Source organism: Patella vulgata, chromosome 9 (genome assembly GCF_932274485.2).
Source record: "Patella vulgata chromosome 9, xgPatVulg1.2, whole genome shotgun sequence".
In the NCBI taxonomy this organism is placed as follows: Eukaryota; Metazoa; Mollusca; class Gastropoda; family Patellidae; genus Patella; species Patella vulgata.
The window spans coordinates 45,045,985-45,073,906 of NC_065887.2; the positions used below are offsets into that span (position 1 = coordinate 45,045,985).

At 34.7% G+C, this 27,922-nt stretch overlaps 1 protein-coding gene across 1 annotated transcript; it reads left to right on the forward strand.

Moving 5' to 3' along the window:
- The first annotated feature begins 3,538 nt into the window (after positions 1-3,538).
- Positions 3,539-21,258, forward strand: LOC126807760 (krev interaction trapped protein 1). Its single transcript, XM_056103129.1, has 10 exons — positions 3,539-3,555; positions 3,845-3,958; positions 5,146-5,250; positions 5,418-5,484; positions 6,150-6,298; positions 7,570-7,736; positions 8,189-8,315; positions 14,032-14,118; positions 17,059-17,124; positions 17,746-21,258. Exons 2-10 carry the CDS (start codon positions 3,926-3,928, stop codon positions 17,947-17,949), a joined length of 1,005 nt encoding a protein of 334 aa, XP_055959104.1. The 5' UTR covers positions 3,539-3,555; positions 3,845-3,925; the 3' UTR covers positions 17,950-21,258.
- Positions 21,259-27,922: the final 6,664 nt, after the last annotated feature.

Consider the following 27,922-nt stretch of genomic DNA (forward strand, 5'->3'; position numbering starts at 1 on the left):
TTATACATAGAAAATTATTCATTTTGCCAAAATATTAGCTTATTATTTTTCTATTCCTTGTTTTTATAAGCCCACATTTTTATGTGAAACTTCCAATCAATAGAAACAGAAAACACAAACCAATTACAAACGGTTTGATGGGATCAATTTTGATTAAGTCAACCTTATTAACCTTTGAATATATCACCGTTACACCGTAATGTCTGTTGGGATTGAATTTTGTGAAAATCAGACCTAAACTATCGGACAAAATGACCTCCCCTCATACGCGAATAGTGTAAAAATATGGTATATCAAGGTTGTGCACCCTCGAGGCCACAATTTTGATCCGATTTTAATGAAACTTTAAAATTATGTTTATATCACAAAGATCTCGGTTTCTGTCGATAATCATTCATATCCGAACATAACTTCTGGGATTATGGCCCCTGATTTTTCGAAAAATTGCATTTTTAGCTTGTGGACTCTAGAAGTCGCAATTTCTATCTGAATTTGATGAAACTTGAAATGTATTTTTATAATCCAAAGATCTTGGGTCCTGTCAATGTTTGCGCATATTGGATCGTAACTTCCTGGATTATGGCCCCTGATTGTACGAAAAATCATGTTTTTAGCTTGTGGACCCTCTAGAGGTCACAATTTTTATATGCCCACATTTTCATGTGGACGTTTATTGTCGTCGCCCCTGTCCGTCTGGACATCCGGACGTCTGGACGTCTGTCCGTCCGTCCACAATTTGTTTGTGGACACTCTACAGGTCACAATTCTTATCCGATTTTGACGAAACTTGAAATATAGGTTTATCTCCAAAAGATCTTGGCTGCTTTCGATATTGGCATGTATCGGATTGAACTTTCATGGATTATGGCCCCTGTTTGTACGAAAAATCACGTTTTTAGCTTGTGGACACTATAGAGGTCACAATTTTTATCCGATTTTGTTGAAACTTGAAATGTAAGTTTATGACCCAAAGATCTTGGTTCCTTTCGATATTTGCGCATATCGGACCATAACTTCCTGAATTATGGCCCCTGATTGTACGAAAAATCGCGTTTTTAGCTTGTATTATTATATCACCATTACACCCTAAGGATGGCTGAGTTCAAATTTCGTGTAAATCGGCCCAAAATCGACAGACAAAATGGCCGCCGTTCGTTATCAAATAGCGTAAAAATATGGAATATCAAGGTTGTTGACCCAATAGAGGTCACAATTTTTATCCGATTTTGTTGAAACTTGAAATTTAAGTCTATAACCCAAAGATCTCAGTTCCTTTCGAATGTACGGACTATTTCTATTTTTCTCGTGTTCTCTTATCTAATGACATTCAATTAGTTTATTGAATTGTCAGGTATCCTCTTACAGTCCTATATAACAACTTTTGGTTTTCGAAGAAATTATTAGTGAGCAGAAATTCACCCGTATATCCGTTTTTACTCGTCACATCAGTCAGTTATATAGAGAGATGACTCGTGTTTTCCTTTGGCGTTCGTCACTTCCGATTCAGGAAACCTGTATTACTCAGCTATCATAGCAATGATCTCTGTGTTAAAATTATATTTGGAATGTGTTTAACCAGCTCTATCACATATGTGATAATGACTGGCACCAATATTGTCCTTTAAACTTTAAATATGTTTATATCCCGAAGATCTAGGTTCTTGTAAATATTCACACATATCAGACCATAACTTCCTGGATTATAGCCCCTGATCATACGAAAAATCGCTTCTTTTTAGAGCATGTTCTCTGTCCATCTCTTGCAAAATGTGGGCATATCTTGCATGGCAACTGCTTGTTTTTCTGGGGTGTGAGGTGGCTATTGAGCCTACTGTGTAACCTGTGTTAAAGAACTTGATCACTGCAGTTCTATATACACAACTTGGTGGCAAAGTCAGCTACAGAGTTGAACAAATTCCAATTATTCTTGGGGGAGGAGGCCTCCACCCCTCCCCAAGGTCTAAACCCTTGTTAGTGCGTCACCCTTGCCACACTCTGCTGTGTTGTGTTTTTCAACCTTGTCCGCTAGTGTCGTAGAAACTGCATAGCTAGCAAGTCTTCACAACTAAATATTAAGGTCAGAGCATTAAAATTGATTAAAATGTTATATACATGTATTTGTTATTTGTTTTAGGCTAATTGTGTTGTGATTAATAGATTCTGGGATCAGGGAATTATTTTAAATAATACAGACAGAAGAAATAGTGCTCCACAGTATGTACCTTTAATCCATACATTTATAAACATTGACTGTAAACATTGCTTCTTCCTCATCAATATTATCATTACCATAAATCTACCTCATTTACATATAATTTACAGAGAATTGGGTTGGCGTGATAAATACCCTGTACATAATCTAGCAGCGAAAGGAGATGTTTTGGGTATTAAAGATCTTATTCAACATGGTCAACATCATTCCAAAAAAGATTCCATATCATGGGCACCAATACACTATGGAGCTTGGTGAGCAGTGCAATTAAATACTTGAACCCCTGTACGTCCATCTGTCCGTTCACATTTTGTTTGTGGACACTCTACAGGTCACAATTTTTATCAGATTTTGATGAAACTTAAAATATGTGTTTAGAACCCAAAGGTCTTGGTTCCTATCGATATTTGCGTATATCAGATTGTAACTTACTGGATTATGGCCCCGATTGTACAGAGAATCATATTTTTATCGTGTGGACTCTCTAGAGGTCACAATTTTTATACGATTTAAAAAAACTGTTTCAAAATATCACTGTTGAACCATAGTGATGGTTGAGTTCAAATTTTGTGAAAATCTGGGTGAAACTGTCAAACAAAATGGCCACATATAGTGTAAAAGTATGTAATACAAAGTTTCTGAATCCTCTAGAGGTCACAATTTTGAACCGATTTTGTTGAAACTTAAAATGTATGTCTATATCCCAAAGACCTTAGTTAGTTTTGATATTGAAGCGGGTTAGATTGTAACATTCTGGATTATGTCCCCTTTTTGTACCTTTTTCTTTGTCAAACTCTTGCCAAATGTCCCCTTTTTGTAGCTTTTTCTTTGTCCATCTCTTGCCAAATGTCCCCTTTTTGTAGCTTTTTCTCTGTCCATCTCTAGCAAAATCTTACATAGCAACTACTGGTTGGTTTAAAATTAAACTATTAATAACAAAATCAGTTACATTTCAACATTCTTTATCTGTGAATCTGACATTATGAATTTAGTCTGATACCCATTCTTTCAATAAATCAATACATCAAATTGAGTGAGGTTAGATATGAAGAAAGAAGAAATAATGTATAATATATTTTAGGTATGGTAAGGCTGATGTTGTTTCTGCTCTATTAGAGTTAGGTTGTTCACCTAACCTATCCGATAGAAATGATAGTACACCTTTACATATGGCTGCCAAGAAGGGTTATCCACAGGTTGCCAAATCACTACTACTCAATCGATCTATCAACGTGGTAAGTTACCTGATACTCAATCAATCTATCAATGTGGTAAGTTACCTGATACTCAATCGATCTATCAATGTGGTAAGTTACCTGATACTCAATCGATCTATCAACGTGGTAAGTTACCTGATACTCAATCAATCTATCAATGTGGTAAGTTACCTGATACTCAATCGATCTATCAATGTGGTAAGTTACCTGATACTCAATCGATCTATCAATGTGGTAAGTTACCTGATACTCAATCGATCTATCAATGTGGTAAGTTACCTGATACTCGGTCGATCTATCAATGTGGTAAATCTGATGTCTGAGAGATTGGTTGGTAGAAGTGGTTTATTTGATGATATATTCCATGGTATTGTTTTGTTTTGTATACCTATATGATGATTTAATGTTTTTATAGAATGCTAGAGATTGTGAGGGTAAAACTGCTCTAGATATATGTCTACAGGCACCAGATAGAAACAGGCGACATGAAGAAGTCATGAATTTTATTCGAGAAGCACAAATACAACCTGTAAGTCATCAATTATTGTTCAGTTGTTAAATATTAATATTTACTCACAATATGCTCACATTTTAAAATTAGAAACCACTTATCTATTAGCTAAGGGTTGTGTTTTTACCCTGTATGTTATATTGTTATAGAGTATGATGATTATACAGATATATTTACCGGTCATAGTATAATCATAGGCGTACGAGCCAGCCAGCTGTCCCCTTAACTGTCAGACTTTTCAGACAGACAGGTAAAGTAAGAACAAAATTTAACATATCTAGTTGGCAAAATAAAGTGTCTGAAATCTAATAAAACACTAATTTTACTTTTCTCTTAATTGAATACCGCAAAGTTTTACTGAATTGCCTATGGATTAAAACATTTTATCTGGAGCCACTCTGCTTTGTGCAGCATTTTTCGGGCATCGATTATTATTTGCGGCTGATAAATTTTCAAATTTTTCTCAGGAAGGTTGAGGCCACAAAGACTGTCAATATGGACTTAGCGATTAATTGGTTGTTGGAATTCAGGTCATTTAAGAATTTTATGTTCAGTGCCATTTCCACAAAGGCTGCTCATGCAAAACAAAACTGATAAGGCAAACCTGCAGACAAAAAAACTAAGGGACTTGTTTCGACGGTGGTTATCTTCTGAATGCAGATAGTTTACCAGTTGATAGTTTATCAAGTTAGAAAGTCAATAATTTTAACAATAAGGGTGATCATCTGGATAGAATTTAGGAAAAATGCTTAAAATATTGTGTAGCACTTTAAAATAAACAAATGGTAAACACATGAATTCATAAAGTAAATAGATCACAAATGTTCAAAGTAAAAAAAGAAAAATTTACACATTTATAAAATAATAGAGATGATTAATGATAAACATTTGAAACAGACAAATTTTAACATAATAAATTGTTGCTGTAAATAGAATATTGAAGTCTATTTCATAGACTTTATTTGACCTTTATATGATTTTCAGGTTGTAAGTCTATCTTCTGAATTTCATAGTTTACACAATTGGTGTATATATTAAAATATTAAAATAGCACAGAATTAAACGAATCTAATTCAGACGTAAATAGCCAACAAATCAAGGTCTTTTTTATGTCAATTGATAGATATTTGGCTGATGTTTCCGTGGTGATAACCAATTTACAAATATTGTTGGTATGATTCTCCATGAATGTTATATTTTAATAGAGTATGACTATACAGATATATTTAATGGATAAATCAGTAAAACTAGTGAAACTACCAGCAGGTCATCATACAACAGTACAACAGTTATGTGAATTAATGTTAGAGGTGAATTAACTTTTTTTTATGTTTTGTCAGTTTAGCATCTTAATTCATATAAATTTGATTATATTTAATGTATTTCTATCTTTTCACATAAGGTAACTATAAAAATATGTTTGAGTTGATGTATAGTATGTATATTTTGAATGCAATCATGAATTATTTTATTACAGGAGTTTGATCTGCCACTAGAAATTTATAAAGATATTTTTACAATATGGACATGTTCTCCTAGTTTACGTAAGTATCCTTGTAATAATTGATCTATAGTCACCTTTCCTTTTATTACTTAGGTAATCATCCTTCCTTTTATTACTCAGGTAATAATTGAATTATAGTCACCTTTCCTTTTATTACTCAGGTAATAATTGAATTATAGCCAAGCTGGTTACGATATCTGATAAAATGACAGTATTACTGTCAAGTGTAAAAAACATAATCTTATTTTAGTTAGATTACTTTTGGTTAAACTGTCAAGTCTCAATTGTATTGGGGGGTCACGGTGGTAAAGTGGGTAAGACGCTGGCTCGCTAGCCTGGAGGTTGGGTGTTCGATCCCTGCATTGGCTGAGAAAGTTCATCCAGATTTTCCGGACTGGTTCCCCCTTGTCAGTGATGCAGGAGGGAGGGCCTGACAAGGATAGCTATCTAGTCATTCGGATGGGACAAAAAAATGAGGAATTCGATATAAGAGTAGGTCGTAGTGGCACTGTCTGGGCAAAATTTCCCTCATAGCACACTGTATGGCATATGTCCGTCTTCATTAGCCCAGTTTGGAGCAGAACAGTAGGACGTTAAACCCCATTCCATTTCCATTTGTCAACTGTATTGCCCTTGGCTTTAGCACAAAGCTATATAAGCTATAAATTCTTAATCTGCATCGGTTCTCGTCCCCTAATATTACAGAATTACAACTGAGACCAGAACATAAACCGACTCAACAACTCAAGATGTGGAATAGAACTGTTCATATGTTAACTAATTCGGCTACAGATGAGGAACCAGTTTTAAAATGGCGCAGAAATGCTAAAATTAGTGTAGAAAGAGAGAAAAAGGTAAGTATGTTGTAGCCAGTAGTAGTGTCTTCTGCTAACAACTAGCATATAATGTTCTGTTAAAATCCCTGACAACAAATATACTATATCATTTAAACATATATTATTCAAGAGCTAAATCTGCCCATGGTAGGTCTTTCTTTAGGCCTTAAATGAGAAGACCATAATTAACTGTCGATGCCATCGAATGCTTGAGATTTTAAGTAGATTAGAATGAATCGGCCATTTAATGATTTAATTTAGAAATGGAGAAGCGAGGCTAAAACTCGTATATACCAGTACCATGGTTACGATAATAAACACATCTTTTTACAACTACAAACATTGATAACTTGTCTCAGAATAAAGTAAATTGAATGAAATTTTCAGTATATTCATTTTACATTATCTATTTTTGGACTATTATAGCAAACACGGTCAGCTCTTTATCTAAATTTTACATTATGTATCTTTAAAGAAATGAAATGAGATTTGACATACTTTTCTGGGCTAATGAAGGCGGGCAATAGCCTTACAGTGTGCTATGAGGGTAATTTTACCAAGGCTTCTTTTACATGCATGCCAATGTGTGCCAGAGGCCTGAATGATTAGACACTATCCTTGCCAGGCCATCTGTCCTGCACCACTGACAAGAAGGAACCACTCCGGAAAGTCCTGACCAACTTTCTCAGCCAACACAGTGAGACTAACTGAGTCATCGTAGATCCGCTGAAATTTCTGCTTAAATTACAGCTGATCGCATTCACCAGTTGATTGCCTCACCTTTCACTTCCATGATTAAACATGGCAGCGACCAAGAAACAGACAATAACTGCAGCAGTGGGAACTGGGAAGTTTTTGATTTTATGCCGAATGCGTTGGTGGGAGAATAAGAGTGGCTGAACGAAAACCGGGATCCGTCTTCGAGACACACAGTCGAGAATTGACCTAGGAAGACGTTGGTGATTATGTGAAGTCGTGGTAGTCACCATTTTGTCGTCAAAAAAGCATGTGACTTTCCCAACATCAGTGATTGGCTATTGAATTCTACAATCGGGCGATGTCTCAACGAATTGGACATACTCAGAGATTATAAACACGGTGAATAAAAATATTTCGACCGCAAATATCAAACACATTTTATTTCCAGCGCATCTTTCATCCAAAAACAAATTACGACTTGAGACACTATACGCGAACTTTTCTGCCGAATGATTGACCTAGTGTGTCTCTCACTTTAAAGGAATAGGATTCTGTGGATCTGACTTTAATCTTTCTTGGTTTAATTTCAGTTGACCCATCCTGAAGCCATTAAGATGTTATTTCATGAAGCCTATGATAACTATATTAATGCTTTTTATCCATGTACCGACCATGATGTTCTTACATTTGCCTCAATTTTGTTCTGTTTGTGGTATGGAGAACAAGAATCTTCTGCAGTTAAATCTATTCTATCAAAGTAAGTCATGTCGAAATCTATTCTATCAAAGTAAATCATGGCACAATCTATTTTATCAAAGTAAGTCATGTCTCAGTTTATTCTGTTAAAAGTAAGTCATGTCTCAGTTTATTCTGTTAAAAGTAAGTCATGTCTCTGTCTATTCTGTCAAAGTAAATGGAGCTATGTTATCAAAGTAGGTTGGCCTGTGTCAACTTATTCTATCAAGGCCTGTGTCAATCTATTCTATCAAGGCCTGTCTCAGCCTGTTCCATCAACCAAAACTACTATCTGTGTCATTTTATCAAAGTAAGTTATTGTAATTATAATCCATTAATTGGGTCATGAGTCATGACAATCTATATTTTATCAAAGAACTGTAAGTTATCTTTAATGTCTCTGATTGATTTAGTTAATACGTTTTTTGTTTGATACAGTATATTGTAATGAGAAAGTGTTTATTGTATTATTAGTGATAAGAATATGAAACAGTTAGTCCCAGCTGTTGTACTGAAAGCTAAAGGAGCCTCTATAACCAATAAAATACTGAGAGAATATAATAATCGGGACCAGATTTTGGGTAAAGAACGAAATCATATGGTAAGTAGAAAGTTAACACATTCAGATAAATGTCTGAACTGTGGATGTGTTCCATTGTAGTAAGCTTGATTTGTCACTAGAAGAATGGTATCGTTTAGAACGGGGGGTTTTAGCACTGGAAAATATGCATATAGTTTGCTTTCAAAACATCATTCGATAATTGATAAAAATCGTTTAAGAATTACAAAAATGGTTTAGTTAGTACTATGGCTGAGTTTAATGTTAACGGGTTTAGTTTCTCCGAGAGGGGTTTAGTTTCTCCGAGAGGGGTTTAGTTTCTCCGTGAAGCGTTTATAAATGGACGACCCGTTCAATTATTTATGGCGTTTTTTTATTTATCTACTCATTCAATAGTTATATAACAAGTTCTACATAATCCTATCATCTTTAATACTTTAACAGACACACTAGAAGAATGGTATCGTTTAGAACAGGGTTTTCAGCTCTGGAAAGTATGCATATAGTTTACTTTCAAAACATCGTTCGATAATTGATAAAAATCGTTTAAGAATTACAAAAATGGTTTAGTTAGTACTATGGCTTAGTTTAATGGTAACAGGTTTAGTTTCTCCGAGAGGTGTTTATAAATGGACAACCCATTCACTTATTTATGGCGTTTATTTATTAAACGAGTCGTTCACTTTCCCAAGATACGTTGAAAAATCAACACACTGTTTACTTATCTACGGCCTTTCGTTTACTTTCCTGAGATACGTTGAAAAATCAACACACGATTAATTTATCTACGGCGTTGAACTATTAGATGAACCTTTTAATTTCCCGCGGGCCGTTTATCTGATCGGTTCATTTTGATTACGATTAATGGCAGTGCGATAATCTCGCGATACTGTACATTAGACTGGCGCTCAATAAAAGTCACTGTCACTCTCTATAGACAAGCTGTCGCCCATTTTCAGACAGCGTAATTACTTGATATGGGGCCCCTGTGCAATTTAGTTGATTATTGGGTAATACAGTGCTTGGACTAAGTGGAAATTAGCCATTTTTCCTCAAATCTAGGAATGCGACCCCCACAGACAATACAGTTCTGTTGAAGAGAATCTTGTCATCAACTTGTCAAAGACAATATGTTGTGGTGTTTAGAGCATGCTAAGTATCATATTACACTGCTCTATATTTAGATGGGTTTGGATCAGTTTCTATATGAGACTTAATTCACATTCCAATTAAATGTAGAAAAAAAACAAAAGTAAAATAAAAATTTAATAAATAAAAATAACATTTGATTCAAATATTACATAAAGTTATACTGAGCTTTTTATATTTTAAATTTGATGTAATAGAAGAAACTTTATTGCATATAAAAAAATTACAAGGTTATGTGCATATACAAATAAAAATAATAGAAAGATACATGCAGTAAGCAAAGATACATATTATACCTGTACATAATTATACAAATACACAAGACATGAACAAATTGTATACAAAAGCTCCCAAACATTCTAAAATGTCTACATTTTTATTGATCATCAGTATTGTTGAGAGCCACGGTTGCTAAGTGGGTAAGACACTGGCTCGCTAGCCCTGAGGTCGTATGTTCGATCCCTACATTGGTCGAGAAAGTTTGTTGGGATTTTCCGGCCTGGCTTCCCCTTGTCAGTGGTGCCGGACGGAAGGACTGACAAGGATAGCCGTCCAGTCGTTTGGATGTTACCAAAACCGACTGCCAGGGTATACATTAGCGTGCACGTAAAAGATCCCTTGGCAGTAGGAATTTGATATAACTTGTAAGCCATGGTGCAGCTGCCTGGGCAAAATTTCTCTCATAGCACACTGTATGGCATATGTCCATCTTCATTAGATGGACAGAACAAGCTAACAAAAAGGCGGTTTTTTGTACAATCAGTGGTCATAATCCAGAAAGTTACGGTCTGAAGTATGAACATTAGGAACCCAGATCTTTGGGATATAAATATATAAGTGGATGAAAATTGTGACCTCTAGAGGATCCACAAGCTAAAAACGAGACCCGGTCTGGTACATGCCAATATCCAAAGAAACCAAGATCTTTGGGAGATATGCCCATATTTCAAGTTCTGTCAACATCGGATAACAATTGTGACCTGTTGAGTGTCCACAAACAAATTATGGCCGGACAAATGGACAGTGGCGACAGCAGTATACATCCACAAGAACATGTAGTCATATAAAAATCAGGACCGGATGAAATGAGCCCCCTCAAATTAAAATAACAGCTCTGGTCTGGTATCTGTGTTCTTCCTTGAATAAAAAGAATATGTTATGTATTGGGTTGGTTAAATAAAGGTTATATACAGTCTCCATATGTAACAGTGTTAAGCTGTTATCTATCAACTTCAACTTCATCATTAAGTTAATTCACCATATTTAAAATGACAGTTTAAGAAATGTTACTTTAATTTTCAAATGAAATGCGCAATTTAAATTTTATCTAGTTAAGTATTTTCAAATTCTGTACTAAAATACACACTACTACAGTACTTGACTTTGTTGTTTTGATTTAGCATACCAGCCAATTAAATGTCAGTGAACTGGACACAACACAAACATCCAAAATTTAGCCCCTTTTCTGGAGCTGGTCTATGCACTGAATACTTAAAGAGTCCATGATGTATTTTGGCGAGTGATTAAGCTGTCAATATGTAATTATAAAATACCTTTTTTATAATGAAGATAAATGATGTTAGATAGACATCATAAACTAACAAACAATATGAGTATACTTTATTACAAAAACATCGGTGAACTAATCTAAAATCGTAACGGCAATTATAAAAACAATACAAATATACTTTACTACAAAAACATTGGTGAACTGACCTAAAATCTAAAATCATAACGCCAATTAACAAACAATACGAATATACAGTGTTGAACTAATCTCAGTCGTGATCAGTAATCAACGAGTAAAACTTATTTATTTCATACATTATTGTTTATGTAACAATAAGTAAGTGTTTAACAGTTTATTTAACGATAAGTACAACTCAGTTAATTATAATAACAAGGGGAATGAAACAGCCCGGGATGAAACAGCCCGATAACCAAAATAGGTTGGGATGAAACAGTCCGAGGTGAAATGGTTGTGGGATGAACTGACCCGCACCCAGCAGGTAACTACAGGTAGAAATTTATAAAACAATAGCATTCGACCAATCAAATAATTAATGTTAATAAAAAGGGACATTTATGACTCAACTGTACATTCAAAGGCATGATTTTGTATGGCACCCAGACAGGTGAGAATTAATAAAACAATAGCATTCGACCAATCAAAAAATTGATCCATACTGTACTTACGAACATGTATATTCAAAAACATGGTTTCAAAAGGCACCCAGGCACTTGACCACAGGTGGGAATTAATAAACAATAGCATTAGACCAATCAAATAATTAATCTATACTGTAATAACGTTCATTTATGACTCCATCCTATATTCCAAATAACAATCGGCTGATCAAAAGGTGAATAGCTCATAATACTGTGTATACACAGGCCTTTTCTGTAATTAATGTTTATGGGAATATTGATTAAGAGGAGATTAGTGACTAATTTGATAATTGTCTGCGATATCAACTCAGTGGAAGCGGGCGTTAAATAAAGCTATTTCACACATAATATGATAATCGTAGTTAAAAGACGACTTTCACAACATAAAAGTTGCGTTTATTTTGAATACTAAAATAACTCTGGCTTAGTTTGGCTTGGCTCTGAATTTTGATTGAGCAGAAGATTTTTAAAGACACAGATTTTTATTAACAATTTTAACAGACTGTGGTATAGGATTTAAATGGTTCATTTACATTATCAACACATAAAATTATATATAAATCCGTTGATTGTTTTCGAATTTTGATTTCTTTTTGTGCATGCTGCTATTTCTTTATTAATAAACCAGTGATTGTTTTCCAGTGTTGTGTTTTTAGTATTCATGCTGTTATTTGTGATTGTTTTTAGTATTTAGTGTTTAGTGTACATACAGATAAATACATACAATTGGTTTTTGTTATTAGATTATCATAGCTAAATATATGTTCTGTTTTATTTATACCTTTTCTTTTTTGGGAATTTGGATTTTGAATCAGTACCAAAATTTAACACCTGTACCCAATAATCAACTAAGTTGCACAGGGGCCCCCCAATCAAGTAATTACGCTGTCTGAAAATGGGTGACAACTTGTCTATAGAGATTGACAGTGACTTTTTTTGAGCGCCAGTCTAATGTACATTCTCGCGAGATTATCGCACTGCCATTAATCGTAATCAAAATGAACCGATCAGATAAACGGCTCGCGGGAAATTAAAAGGTTCATCTAATAGTTCAATGCCGTAGATAAATTAATCGTGTGTTGATTTTTCAACGTATCTCGGGAAAGTAAACGAAAGGCCGTAGATAAGTAAACAGTGTGTTGATTTTTCAACGTATCTTGGGAAAGTGAACGACTCGTTTAATAAATAAACGCCATAAATAAGTGAATGGGTTGTCCATTTATAAACGCCTCTCGGAGAAACTAAACCTGTTACCATTAAACTAAGCCATAGTACTAACTAAACCATTTTTGTAATTCTTAAACGATTTTTATCAATTATCAAACGATGTTTTGAAACTAAACTATATGCATACTTTCCATGGCTGAAAACCCTCATCTAAACGATACCATTCTTCTAGTGTGTCTGTTAAAGTATTAAAGATGATAGGATTATGTAGAACTTGTTATATAACTATTGAATGAGTAGAGTTGTAGATTCCACAATCAACAGTTTAGTTGACAATAACAAATTGTTCACATGACAACAAATTCTTGTGGAATCTGCATGAAAGTTGTCTTCTTTTTATATGCCAACATTTTCATGTGGATGTATTATGATGTCGCCTATGTCCATGTGTCAGTTCGTCCGGTCACAGGTCACAATTTTTATCTGATTTTGATGACATATAGGTTTATATTGCAAAGATCTTTTTTCCATGTATCAGACCATAACTTCATGGATTATGGCCCCTGATTGTACGAAAAATTGCTTTTTTAGCTTGTGTATCCTCTTAAGATCACAATTTGATTTGAAATAACATTTAAATCATGAAAAACGAACTTAAACCGCCCGTCAAATTGCCATGATGATGACCGAGGCAAGAAAATGTCAAACCATACTTCCGAAGGAGACTGCTCTAAGCAGATGTGATCGACTGCCATTCATTTTGGACCGCTCACATATTTCTCCAAACAAAACTGATTTGAAATTATTATAAAAGTTTTAAAGCATAAATGTAAATCAATTTACATTAATGTGTGTTTTTTGACTATCTTAGGTTTGAAACAGAGATTTAGCTAAATCTGTGTATTGCACGTCTTTCTTTGGGACTGAAATGTTATCTAAATTATTGATTAGACATTTATTAACATGACAAGACCATAATCAACACTATGTCATCTGATGGGTACGATTTTAAACAGATTTGAATCCGATCTGCAGTTCATCGACTAACAGTAAAAATGGATAATCGAGACTTTGTTTATTATCGTAACAACGGTTACAATGATTGACAATTGAGGCTACAGTGCTTTGTAATGAGGTTTTATCGAATCAGAGTAAAGAAATTTTAAGTATATTCTCTTTACATTATCTATTTGTTAACTTTTATAATGAGAATTGTTAGCTCTTTATAATGCTGCATTAAATAAATAGATATTATTATGTTATTTAATTTCAGACATTACAGCGTAAATTTCTTAGTAAGTGCTATGTATTAACTGTCTATGGTTCAGCTTTCTTTGAAGGAAACCTACTTCAGCACAAGGTTAATAATTTTACATTTATTATGATTAGTCCTCTATCTGTATATTGTACCACATAACACTGTCACACCTCATATATATAAAATATTGTATACAGTAACACAATGGTATAGATAAATACCAGTCAAAATAAGGTTCAAGATATATTTATTTATACAGTAAAACCAGAGAGTAGTGCTTAGTGCTAGTTAGTGCTGATATCAACTATCGATGCATCGCCGATGCATCGATTCGGCTGACGCCGATTCGATTCTCGGTCCTTTTTTGTATTATCGATGCATCGGCAAAAAATACTCTTGTAATCACCTCACCCCTCACGCCTTCGCAACAAATTTGAACAATGGCTAACGAGTGTCAATTGAAGTGAATCGGACGATATTAATGTCATAATAAATAACAGAAGAATATTGTGGAAATAAATTTATTCAAATAAATCGACATTTCTATAATAGGCCTAATGATAATGTTAGGGAAATTTATGTTTCTATCAGGAATACTAATGTTATTTCTATAATTTTTGATTAACAAAATGGCGGCAAATTCCCGATGCATCGATACGAGAATCGATGTTTGAGTCTGATGCATCGATGCGTAAAATTTTACTTGATATCAGCACTAGTAGAAACTAGTGCTAGTAGGAAAATAGTGTTAGTAGGAAACTAGTGCTAGTAGAAAGTAGTGCTAGTAGGAAAATAGTGCTTGTAGAGAAGTAGTGCTTGTAGGAAACTAATGCTAGTTGAAAGTAATGCTTGTATGAAAATAGTGCTAGTAGGGAAGTAGTGCTAGTAGGAAACTAGTGCTTGTAGGAAACTAGTGTTAGTAGAAAGTACAGTGGACTCTGTCACATCCGACATCGTACGGGATCGTTACAATATTTCGGATCACACAGCGTGTCGAAATACCGAGCTTACTCCAAAACCGGAAATACTATAACTTCGAAAACCGGAAGTATTTTTATATTGTAGCTTCGAATCACCAGAATGCTTAACGGCTAATTCCTTCTGCGCAGGTCGTGGAACTTTCTCGAAATCTGCTATAAGTTGCCGCTTTACATCTAATGTCAAATCTGTTCGTGCACGCTTTGCAGGACGTTCAGACATTTTGAATACAATAATTGAATAATGTATAATGATTCTTCAATCGCGGCAATTTTTATATAATGTCGCGGTATTTGACATGAGTAACTAAAATCAAATACCAAGGGCATTGTAAAATAATCAACAAAGAATTTATAACATTATCAAAGTAATCAACACAGACCGGCGCTTGCAAGTTTTAATCTCACCGATAATTGATTGGTGATTGCTTGTTAATCTTTTCTGGCTTCACACCCATTGAGTTTTAATCTCACCGATAATTGGATGCTTCACACCCACCGTTTGAAGTACGGATTATACGGTGTCGATTCAATGGAAATTATGTGATGGGGCGGCCGATTGATGTCGTAATCCAGAACATACAGAATCCGGATTTACCAGCGATATTTTGGCTGAAGTAATAAGGAAATATATCGGGACATGAAAATCATGTCGGATGTCACAGCAATCCGGAGTGATCAGAAATCGGATGTGACAGAGTCCACTGTAGTACTAGTGGGAAACTAGTGCTAGTAGGAAACTAGTGCTAGTAGGAAACTAGTGCTAGTCGGGAAAGTAGTGCTAGTGGGAAACTAGTGCTTTTAGGAAACTAGTGCTGTCAGAAAGTAGTGCTAATGGGAAACTAGCGCTAGTATGAAAACTAGTGCTAGTAGGAAACTAGTGCTTGTGGGAAACTAGAGCTAGTAAGAAACTAGTGCAATCAGAAAGTAGTGCTAGTGGGGAAACTAGTGCTTGTAGAAAAGTAGTGCTAGTGGGAAACTAGTGATAGTGGGAAACTAATGCTAGTAACAAACTAGTGCTTGTAGGAAACTAGTGCGAGTGGGAAACTAGTGCTTGTAGGAAAGTAGTGCTTGTGGAAAACTAGTGCTTGTAGGAAAGTAGTGCTTGTAGGAATCTAGTGCTAGTCAGAAATTACATATAGTGCTAGTAGAAAGTAGTTCTAGTAAGAAACTAGTGCTTGTCAGAAAGTAGTGCTAGTGGGAAACTAGGGCTAGTAACAAACTAGTGCTTCTAGGAAACTAGTGCTAGTAGGAAACTAGTGCTTGTAGGAAACTAGAGCTAGTAAGAAAGTAGTGCTAGTGGGAAACTAGTGCTTGTAGGAAACTAGTGCTAGTCAGAAAGTAGTGCTAATGGGAAACTAGTGCCAGTAACAAACTAGTGCTTGTAGGAAACTAGTGCTTGTAGGAAACTAGTGCTAGTAGGAAACTAGCGCTTGTAGGAAACTAGTGCTTGTGGGAAACTAGTGCTTGTAGGACAGAAGTGCTTGTAGAAAAGTAGTGCTTGTAGGATACTAGTGCTAGTCAAAAACTACATGTAGTGCTAGTAGAAAGTAGTGCTAGTAGGAAAGTAGTGCTTGTCAGAAACTACATGTAGTGCTAGTAGGAAAGTAGTGCTAGTAGGAAAGTAGTGCTAGTCAGAAACTACATGTAGTGCTAGTAGGAAAGTAGTGCTAGTCGGAAACTAGTGCTTGTAGGAAACTAGTGCTAGTAGAAAGTAGTGCTTGTAGGAAACTAGTAATGGTAGAGGAACGTAATGCCTAGTGATTAAATGATAATGTGAAGATCTGTTTTTATTAATAATTTTACACCTGAAGATAAAACCAGTAATGGTAGAGGATTAATGCCTAGTGATTAAATGATAATGTGAAGATCTGTTTTTATTAATAATTTTACACCTGAAGATAAAACCAGTGTTGTCATATAAACTAACAAACTTCTGATTAATATTTCAAAACAAACATTTATTATGTCTAGTGCATTCACTTTAAAAATGATATTGCCCAAATGAAACTGTAACAATGAGTGTTTCATTTGTTCAGAATATTTTTTTAATTTTTTTTTTTAGAATCAGTGTCGCTGTCATATTGGTGTAAATGATGTTGGGCTTCATATTATCAATGCACAAACTAAAGTATGTAACTTTTCATCATCAGCATCTGTTCGCTACATGTATCGCATTTCATCATCAGCATCTGTTCGCTACATGTATCGCATTTCATCATCAGTATCTGTTCGCTACATGTATCGCATTTCATCATCAGCATCTGTTCGCTACATGTATCGCATTTTATCATCAGCATCTGTTCACTACATGTATTGCATTTTATCATCAGCATCTGTTCGCTACATGTATCGCATTTTATCATCGGTCAATCTCCCTTTCACCATCTATTCTCCCCATCACTATCGGCATCTTCAGCTAATTGCCACACTACAGTTGCAGTTGTTTTATGTCTGTGTTTCATTCAATGATTGTACTTGTTGGTAACAAGGGTTTGTTTCAACCCAATTGATCTATCCTTTTCGCGCTGAAACTTTTCAGCCAGCTCTTGTATATATACTCCTGCACAATGGTCAAAAGACATTAAACTCCAAATTGGGTTTTTTCCTTCTATTGTTATCTTAAATTTCAATTACTATATGATCTTACATCCATTTCCTGTCATCATCATGTAGGGTTAGGGTTAGGGTAATAACCATCATAATGAAAAAACACGGCTCTTCAACAAAAACAATTTCTTTTCTTTTCCAGATAATGATTCATTCATATTCATATGCTGAACTCAAGAAGTGGCACGAACGTGAATTTATTTTGGAAATTCAAATCTTAAAATCAGAATCCCGACATAAACGACAGCAACCAACAGAACTTAAAATAAGGACAAAACAAGCTGGACTTATTGTGATTTTAATGAACAAACTTAATCAAATACATTTCATCTCAAATGTGAGATGATGAAAACTTCGATTCAGTCGTGTTTCTTCGTTTATATATAGTTGTGTTTCATCAGACTTAAAGACATTTGTGTATCGTATAATATATATATTGAAAAGTTTGTAAATTAATATATTTATGATTAAGTGGTCTTTATGGTAGATATACACAATTGAAGTGTTTTTCCTGCCATGGACTGTGACCGGTTTAGAGAAATGGATGTATTAAAGGATAATTTATTGTTTTGCTTCCTTGCTCTAAACTTTGATAAAATGTGTGTATTTAAAGCATTAATGGAAGTTAATTAAACTCCAGTTGATTCATACTATATTGAATTGTAAAGATGTGATTGTCTTCTGTCAGGAAACCACATCAACTTCTGACAAACTACTAAATCATATAATCAGCTCATTAAACAAGATCAGATAACTCCAGTCAGAACTATAGAAGGGGGGTTGATATTACTCTCTTAAACAAGATCAGATAACTCCAGTCAGAACTATAGAAGGGGGGTTGATATTACTCTCTTAAACAAGATCAGATAACTCCAGTCAGAACTATAGAAGGGGGGTTGATATTACTCTCTTAAACAAGATCAGATAACTCCAGTCAGAACTATAGAAGGGGGGTTGATATTACTCTCTTAAACAAGATCAGATAACTCCAGTCAGAACTATAGAAGGGGGTTGATATTACTCTATTAAACAAGATCAGATAACTCCAGTCAGAACTATAGAAGGGGGTTGATATTACTCTCTTATCTTGTTGTATGAATTATTTTAATAAGAAGCTATTTAATTCTTTTTTTGGCTTCACAAAACTTTATTTTAAAAACATTTTGATTTCATATTTTGCTTTCATATGTAAATATACCGTGTTTATTAGTCCTGTTGTAGAACAGAAGGACATTGAACCCCCATTTCATCTGTAAATATAGGTTTAAATACTATAATATGTTTATCATTAATTTAATTAGAAATTAATATATATGACCCATCACATGGAAACAGGTAGTAAGTCGTATAGGTCTATATTCTGGTCAACTCTCAGATCTTCACAAGCTTCATTTATATATTCCAAGAATGGATTTGATGAAAATATAATCCTAAAGATGTTTTCGTAAGCATGATTTGTCAACCATACCCACTGGTTTTGAAATACTCTCAAATTGATCTGGACGTATTTGGCGTTATCTTGGCCATCGAACACGATATGGAGCATCCCAAACTTAGGCTGCCTTTCTACAGCTAGCTTTGCCTGAGAACAGGCCCTAAGCTAATTACCCGACATTTCAATTCCTACATCGACGATTTTAGTCGAAAACACTGAGTATGCTTTTAGTAATTTTTAGAAGTATTTATTTCTCTTCTATTGTCATATTGAATGAAATTATATATGTTGATTTAGCCGCTGTGTGTATGAAAGATGTCAAACTAATCAAAGCCGAATCACAAAATAGTCCTCTAATTATTCAATATGGCGGCGCCCATAAAAGGTAATTTCACAGAGGCGGGTTTGTTTGCAAAGACAAATTTAGGAGTATCTAACCTTGTTTTGAAAGATAAACAGATTGAAACTCTAAAGACAGTTTACAATGGCAAAGAATGTATTGCAACCCACTAGTACATATTATGTATCGCTTTAGTTGACATTTTGCTAAAGACATGTGTTTACATAAAACACGTGCGTGCTCGGGTTATTTTTACTCTTTTGTGTAGTCCGGTCGATAAGTCCCGCCTCAAAATGATCATGTGAGCGTTTTAAATGGCGGCTATACGGGGCAGTGATCATAATGACGTATGACGTATGACGTAGATGGATCGCTGCGTGCAGTTTGGATGTGGAGCTGGGAATGGTACCAAGATGAAGCTTGGATGGAACCCAAGGAATGTGATTATGTGCATAACTCAATATGGCCAAATTGTTACTTACTACCCATTTCGATGGTCACATATTATACAGATTTTATATTCAGCAATTTCCCTTACCATACTGGAAAATTCAAACTTCAGTTCTTATCATACTGGAAAATTCAAACTTCAGTTCTTATCATACTGGAAAATTCAAACTTCAGTTCTTATCATACTGGAAAATTCAAACTTCTGTACTTAAAAAGGAATAATAAATGTTATGATAATTCAAATTCTTTTTACATAAATGTACCTCACTTTTCATTAAACAAGTACGTATACTCTGACATTATACAAGTACATATACTCTGACCTTTAACAAGTACGTATGACATTATACAGATAATTTCTTCTTTTATTTTGTTTATTTTTTCAAGCAGTAACTATTTCTTTGTGATGGTAATCCAGAAAAAAATTCATCCACGCTGGATCCTGAGTTTTTGTAAACATTTTGTTTAAAACTTGCTTGAATTGTTGGTCTAGTTAAAGGAGGAACCATATTAGCAATTGTTTATGAGTTATTGTGTTTGTCACTGAAAGCTTGTAAATTCTCTATTTGTCAAAGTTTAGGAGTGATAAGGATAAATTCAGGTTCACGATTTGTTTGTGTTATAGTACCGCTCACCGAAATGTCTGACATATTGTGTATTTGTCAGATTGACTTTGAATTTATACACAACGTTTAAAGTTAGGAGACAAGCAAACCCATTGATTTTCAAAGATTTCTGATGTTATTGCCCTTGATCACTTGAGAAATCTTGTGGACATGCTAGAGTCTAATATTAATATAAATTTATACACAGTGTTTAAGGTCATGAGACAAACAATTGAAACAAATTCTAATGATTTTTGATAATTACTTAATGGGTTGTTATTCGTAATCAGATTTTAGTGTGTTGTGAATGTTTTCATTACTGACAAAAGAAAAAATATGCGACAACCCTTGTTGACTGTCCGGACAACTTAGCTGATGTGGGCGTATGTTTCATTGCCTGGCAACCTATCTTTCGTACTGTAGTGTAAATATAAATAGAAAAGTAACAAAACTATATCCAAGTCGGAATAAAATAAAAATCAAACTAGATGATGTCAAAATTATAAGTTATATTTGTGATGAGAAAGTCAGGTTTAGTTTACTCTTCATTTTAAAAATAGGTTTTCTCAATAAGGATAATTTATGTACAATAGTTAAAAACATTTAACTGACAATCTCATGTCAATTTGTATATAAAGGTATTTGTTGTGTATACAGATCACTGCCTTCTATAATAAATTTTGAAAATACAAAAAGATTTAATATAAGTCTGTTATAAAGAGAAAATAATCCTGTTTTAAATATGTGATAATTTTTTACCTACACACAATTAATTAACATATGTAAATACCTGTTGTTATTTTTTTAAATATAAATTTGCTGAAATTTAACTATGTCATATTAAAAATATAAATGAAAATGTTTGGTGTTTTTTCTGTGTATACCCATATTTAAAAATTCATTATGTAAAGCCTAGCTTATGTCGCCCTACGGCACGATGAAACTGGCGGCGACTAACGGCAACTGACAACTTATGTCGCTACGACTGAATTTATCCACGACTGGATGCAACCACGAGCAACCAGTTGATCATAGTCGTAAGCGCGCTCATTTCGCCAAGCGTCAGTTGAAGAATCGGGGCCACAACTGATCACATGGGAGCGCTAGTTGATTCCTCCCGTGATGGAAGGCCACGAGACACATTGGTACAGAGTGACGAAAGTGAAATTCATGAAGTCTATTATACCAGCCCATTCCAGACTCCAGTGATGGCGTGACGGCCCGTTAAAGCCACCAGCCACATACAAAAAGATCATCATCGCTCCATGGGCCGGTCCAATCCCCCCCCCCCCCATAAAATGTTCAGCAGAAAAAGGTTTTTTTTTTAGACGAATTGGACAAAATTATTTTTTTCATTTTTTGTCCGACTGGCCCTTCGGGCAATCGCCCATCCGCCCCTCAACATGTGCGACTCAGAGAAAGTGGATGGCGACTCATCAGTTCCACTTGATCGTAAACCAGTCGCCGATTTCGAGTCTCCGTCAGTTTTATCGCGTCGTAGGGCGACATAAGCTAGGTTTAAGAGCTAAATCTGCCTTTTACAGGTCGTTCTTTTGGACTTAAATTATATATACTCTTCAAAAAAAGTAGGGGATATTGAAATGCAAATACCAATGCAGGTTGTGATATGATAAATAGTCATGGACACTTGACATGCTTTGAGAGTATGTTCACAGTTGAAGAACTTATCGCCAAAATAGAACCACTGAACTGCACGTGTGACACGCAGTACCGCCATACACGCCATACCGCCATATACCGGTATATTCCTTGAGAAATAGAATTATGTGACCGACAAATCTATTATTTGGATTAATTTGGCCACCCCATAATTTACGTCAACTGACCTTTATATTGTTGCCTGAAGAAAGAAGGAAATTGTTTAACATGGTGTGTTTTTTGATGGAAAGTCATGTATACCATACAATTACCCTCTTTCCAGTCAAATTCATTGTTCATTTAATATTATTGATTTGTCAATCATTCACCAAACCTCATCCACAATCTACAGGTTGTCAGGTTAGAACTGGTCAATCAATGGCATATTTAACCTACATGTATCTATTATAAAATAAGTTGTTTCCCATCAGTTAACCTTTATCGTTAAAACAGACTTTCTCATGTCAGTGCATTACGAAGGGGCTATGATTTTGAAATATTGATAACAAATTATTGGGTCATATTGCTCTTGTCCAAATGTCTATCAGTCGGTCACTTTAGTCACAAAAGTTAACATGTAATGTGAAATTTACAGGCATTACTGAAATTACGGATTTGAATTGTCCAGACATGAGAAAAATAAGATATTAAACGGTCTACTTTTATATTGAATTGAAACTGTCAACATGTACGTCAATGTGTACACACGACCTCAGTTTTTCAACCCATCCAAACACTAGAAAGCTGTCTTTATCAGGCCCTCCGATCTGCACGTCTGACGAGGCAAAACCCTACCGGAAAATCCCAAGTAACTTTCTTGCCAACACTGGGAGGAAACCCGAGACCTCCAGGCTAGTGAGTCAGGATCCTATCACTGAGCCACAGCAACTCCCTATTTATTGGAAGATTGAACCAATATGGCTGTAACATGATAATATCCCTTTAAATTTAAGTACTGCACGTTAGATTAAATGAGTGAAACCCATCGATCCAATTTCTTTTATTATTCATTTTTTTTATATTACAACAAAAATGATGGAAACCACAATTTATTAAATTAGGATTACTGTGCATCTTCTCTGTTATAAAATAACAGAATATTCAAAAAGTTTTTGATACAAAAAAACACTAGTAATCATCTCTATGAAATTTTGGAATTTTGAATATTGTTCACTTTATCTTGATGTCTGATTTGGCATATTCCCTGGCCGCACATGTTAGGACGTTTGGTGGAAAATAGCGTCGGCATGTCTGGAATATACGGACTAAATCCCATCGCTTCATCTGATGTTCCTTTTCTAGTGCAGATCCAGAGACTATGGATAGTGTGGGGGGTGGGCATGTGCAGTGAGGCTACTGATTAAATCTCTAATATTTTGAACCTAGAAATTGACAAAAATGGGTGCAATGCTTATAATAATATAATATGAATGTATATAAACTAATTTACATTCAATCATTTCCGTTTTTACTCTGATTTCAAATCAGTTATGTTCGGCGAAATACGCTAGAAATCTCAATCAAATGTCAATCTGGTTATTCCAGTCTATTACAATAGTATTTATTCTGCATGCTCTTGAGAAAAGAATATGGCGTCACTGTTTGACATGGCTTGTGGAATATGTCTAGGCTCATTCTTTGAATCCCTTGTTACAAATGGGCTGAAATGCATTATGGTAAACGATTCGTTTACCAATGGTAAAATGTTTATTTAGTCTTAAATATTGGATATCAGAAGCCCATCTTTTCCCGGTAAGATCACAACATCAATGTTGATTTAAATTGACAAATAAATCGTGTTTTCAATGTGGAAGACTTTGGATGATATTGAGTTAGAGACTTAGCTACTTTAAAGTGAAGCTGTTACATTACGATCTGTGACCTGTACATAATTGAGTCGGCCCAGTTCACTTCCTGGATCAGATAGGGTGGCATACGCTGGGTGACCCCTTGTTTTCCTGGTCTCACAATGAATCTTACTGTTAATGTAACGGTAATACTATTCTCCCCAGCAGTACCAGTATTAGTCCCTCCACCCCATCAGTACCAGTAACCTATATACAGTGTACTAGTACCACTAGCAATGATAAAGATGATAGTATAGTAAATAATGACAAGTTATATTCTCTTATAACTATGACTGTCATTAGATGATCAATAAACTGTATTGATTCTACACCTGTATGTGTCGTAGTTACCTCAACACTAAAATATATACACTGTTATATCTTCTAAATGTCAACTCTGGTTATAATCTAGATATCCATCCATTGTTACAAGTAGAACATTGTTTTGTTGCTGATATACTGGGTAGGTAAGATACACTTGAAGAGTGCTTTTGTTCATCATTTTTTTCAATTGTTTAAGTTTATTTATTATTTAACAACACTAAATGAGCTAGAAATACTTTAATTGATCAGATGCCAAATGTAAAGGGTACTATGACATCATAGAGTTTATTGTCTAACAACACATTAAGGCTTTTGATTGGATGCAGTAAACCATGGGTGCATGTTCTAAAGAGGGCCTCTTTTCCACAATGTTATCAATGCCATGCCATTTTGGGTGTAAAAACTACCGGTAATAGTTTTCCGCAATGTCATCAATGCCATGCCATTTTGGGGGTAAAAACAACCAGTAATAGTTTTCAGTAAAAATACCGACCACAGTATTAATATTAATGCGTGGAAATAACTATATAGGGAAGTAACTAGAAGAATTTCTGTCCAATAAACTGCTGTTTGTTGTTCTTGAAAGGAACAGCGTCAAATATATATTTGTGAAGAAACCTGGTTAATTCTGTGTTTTAAAACTCTTTGAGACACATGTATCCTGGACCTAGCTAATCATCTCAACCTTAAATAGATAATTCAATTACCCCATAAAGCTAATCATTAATTAATTGTCCCCCGCCTTTCGTCCGTCTGTCTGTCTGTCTGTCTGTCCGTCTGTCCGTCTGTCTGTCTGTCCGTCCGTCTGTCTGTCCGTCACACTTTTTGGGACACAATAACTCTCTTCCTAATTGAGCTAGAATGTTCAAACTTGGTGTATGTGTTTATTAGGTCAATGCCTTGATGGAGTTCGAAGATGAGCATTTTCCGCTTAGGGTAAGCAGAGATAAGCAATTTGATTGGTTGATGCTTTGGGACACGATAACTCTCTTCCTAATTGGGCTAGAATGTTCAAACTTGGTGTATGTGTTGATTAGGTCAATGCCTTGATGGAGTTCGAAGATGAGCATTTTCCGCTTAGGGTAAGCAGAGATAAGCAATTTGATTGGTTGATGCTTTGGGACACGATAACTTTTAATTGAGCTAGAATGTTCAAACTTGGTGTATGTGTTTATTAGGTCAATGCCTTGATGGAGTTCGAAGATGAGCATTTTCCGCTTAGGGTAAGCAGAGATAAGCAATTTGATTGGTTGATACTTTGGGGCACGATAACACTCTTCCTAATTGAGCTAGAATGTTCAAACTTGGTGTATGTGTTGATTAGGTCAATGCCTTGATGGAGTTCGAAGATGAGCATTTTCCGCTTAGGGTAAGCAGAGATAAGCAATTTGATTGGTTGATGCTTTGGGACACGATAACTTTAGTTCTAATTAAGTGAGATTGATGAAACTTGGTGTATAGTTTCATTACAGTAATACCTTGACTAAGTTTGATAATGAGCATTTTCTGCTCAGGGTAAGCAGAGCGATACGCAATTTGATTGGTCGAGACTTTGGAAAACAATAACTCTCCTACTTTGATTGTCCCCCGCTTTCGAAGAAAGCAGGGAACTATTAAAATGGGTTCGTCCGTCTGTCTGTTTGTCTGTCTGTCCGTTCCGCTTATTTGTGATAAATTTATATGTGTCCTCTAATTATTTTCCTATTTCGGCGGGGGACATCAGCCTCACTGTTGGCTTGTTCTAAACAGCTAAATATTTTGAGATGGAATTTTTGACATTGTCAATGGGTTATTTCTTACCATTTTGACATATCATTTAGATAAACCTACTTGTATGGACAGATGCATATACTCCCCAGTATATACTAACCTGTTATAGATCAATATACAACTACAGGTATTTACAGGTATTTACAGGTAAGTTTATCATTGATTAAATTATTACCATCTCATCATTTATAACACAAACAAATACTAGATCCATTTTGTTTGGACTTGACTAAATCCTAATATAGCAATCATGGGCGTGGATTTAGGGGGGGGGGGGGGCGATTCTAACGGGTCCCCCCCCTTAGAATCGGAAAGGGGGGGACGAATAGGTCTCCCCCCCCCCTCCCATGATTTTGATCGGCAGGACAGATTTTCAGGTTTATATCCACATGAATGTCCCGTTTTGAAGGCTATCTAACCACTTCCTTGGGTCTCGCCACAGTAATTCATCTTCACGATATCTTCCTCCTTAATTTTAGGTAGTCAATTTTACCATATCGTCATCATATTACCCCTAGTTACAGCTTTCATCAAAATAACACTGGTAAACTGTTCGTAATAATTATTATTTTGGTTTGATAATGAAAGGTTCTAGGGTTCGTCCGTCCCCCCCCCCCTAAAAGTTATGACAAATCCATGTCAAGGTATTAATTTGGTATTATGAATATAGTTGAAAACCCTTCAATATTAATATAATATACTGATAAACCACAAGCAAGACAATATTGCTTTAACATTATTTCAAAAGCTAGCTATTTTCCTATTTAAAGAAAAGCAAAGGCAGGTATATTCCTTGATATTAAATCTTGAAATACAATGTAGCAGAATTGTTTTGAGGGGATGTTTAACCCCATTTCTTTTCTTTCTTGAAAATGCCACCCCCCACTCACCCATGAATATAACTTTATTTGGTGTAGCCTAGTAAATACTGTAGTAATTTTGTAGAACAAATTAAAAACAATCAATAATCAATCCATTTAGTTTATGAAATGGTTATTATAGGTTATGCATGAAATGGTTAGTATAGGTTATTCATAAAATGGTTGGTATTGTTATTCATAAAATGGTTGGTATAGGTTATTCATGAAATGGTTGGTATGAAATGGTTAGTATTGTTATATTTGGTAGCCATATTAATTGTTGGGTATAATTATCTGTTTCTAGGTGTGATTTTTTATAGTCCACTAATTTGGGTAACTTTAATCCTATTGTTACCTGACACAAGAATTTAAAGTGTAACAAACAATTTACAACAGTATATGTTCAGTATTGTTCATATGAAAGAAGATAATTCATATTTATTCATCCATAGCAATAACAAAATGAGTAATTCGAATAATGTAATAATGTTTTAAGTTTTTAAAAAAATGCATTTGTAAGATTTAGATAAAGGGCTTGCAGATAATTAAAAATGTATATATTGAAAATTTCAAATTACTTTATACTGAGTGAAGTTATTAGTGTTTGGAATTTTGTACACCTTTTTTTGAGGTAAAATAATTTTATGATTTTAGGCCTTTCAGTTTTTTTATACCCACTACCTGTGAATGCTTATAATCTATAACCTCACTCCAAAATGTTTTTGTAAACTGATCCAACTGTATATATTATGATATATGATATTGTTTATCATTAAGTAGATTTATATTTAAATTAAAAAAAACTTGACTTGGTATACTTGTAGCTTGACTTGATTTACCTGTAGCTGGTTACTGTTTTGAATATTTAAATGACAATCTGTGATCAATCATATTTTATATTCTTATCATCTTATTGTCAATATTTAATAATTATAAAGATTAAAGTTTATTGGCTGAAAGAGCTTGTATCATATGAATATAAATCACTTTACATATTTTCAAGGTTAAAAAAATTAAATAGAGCCTTAC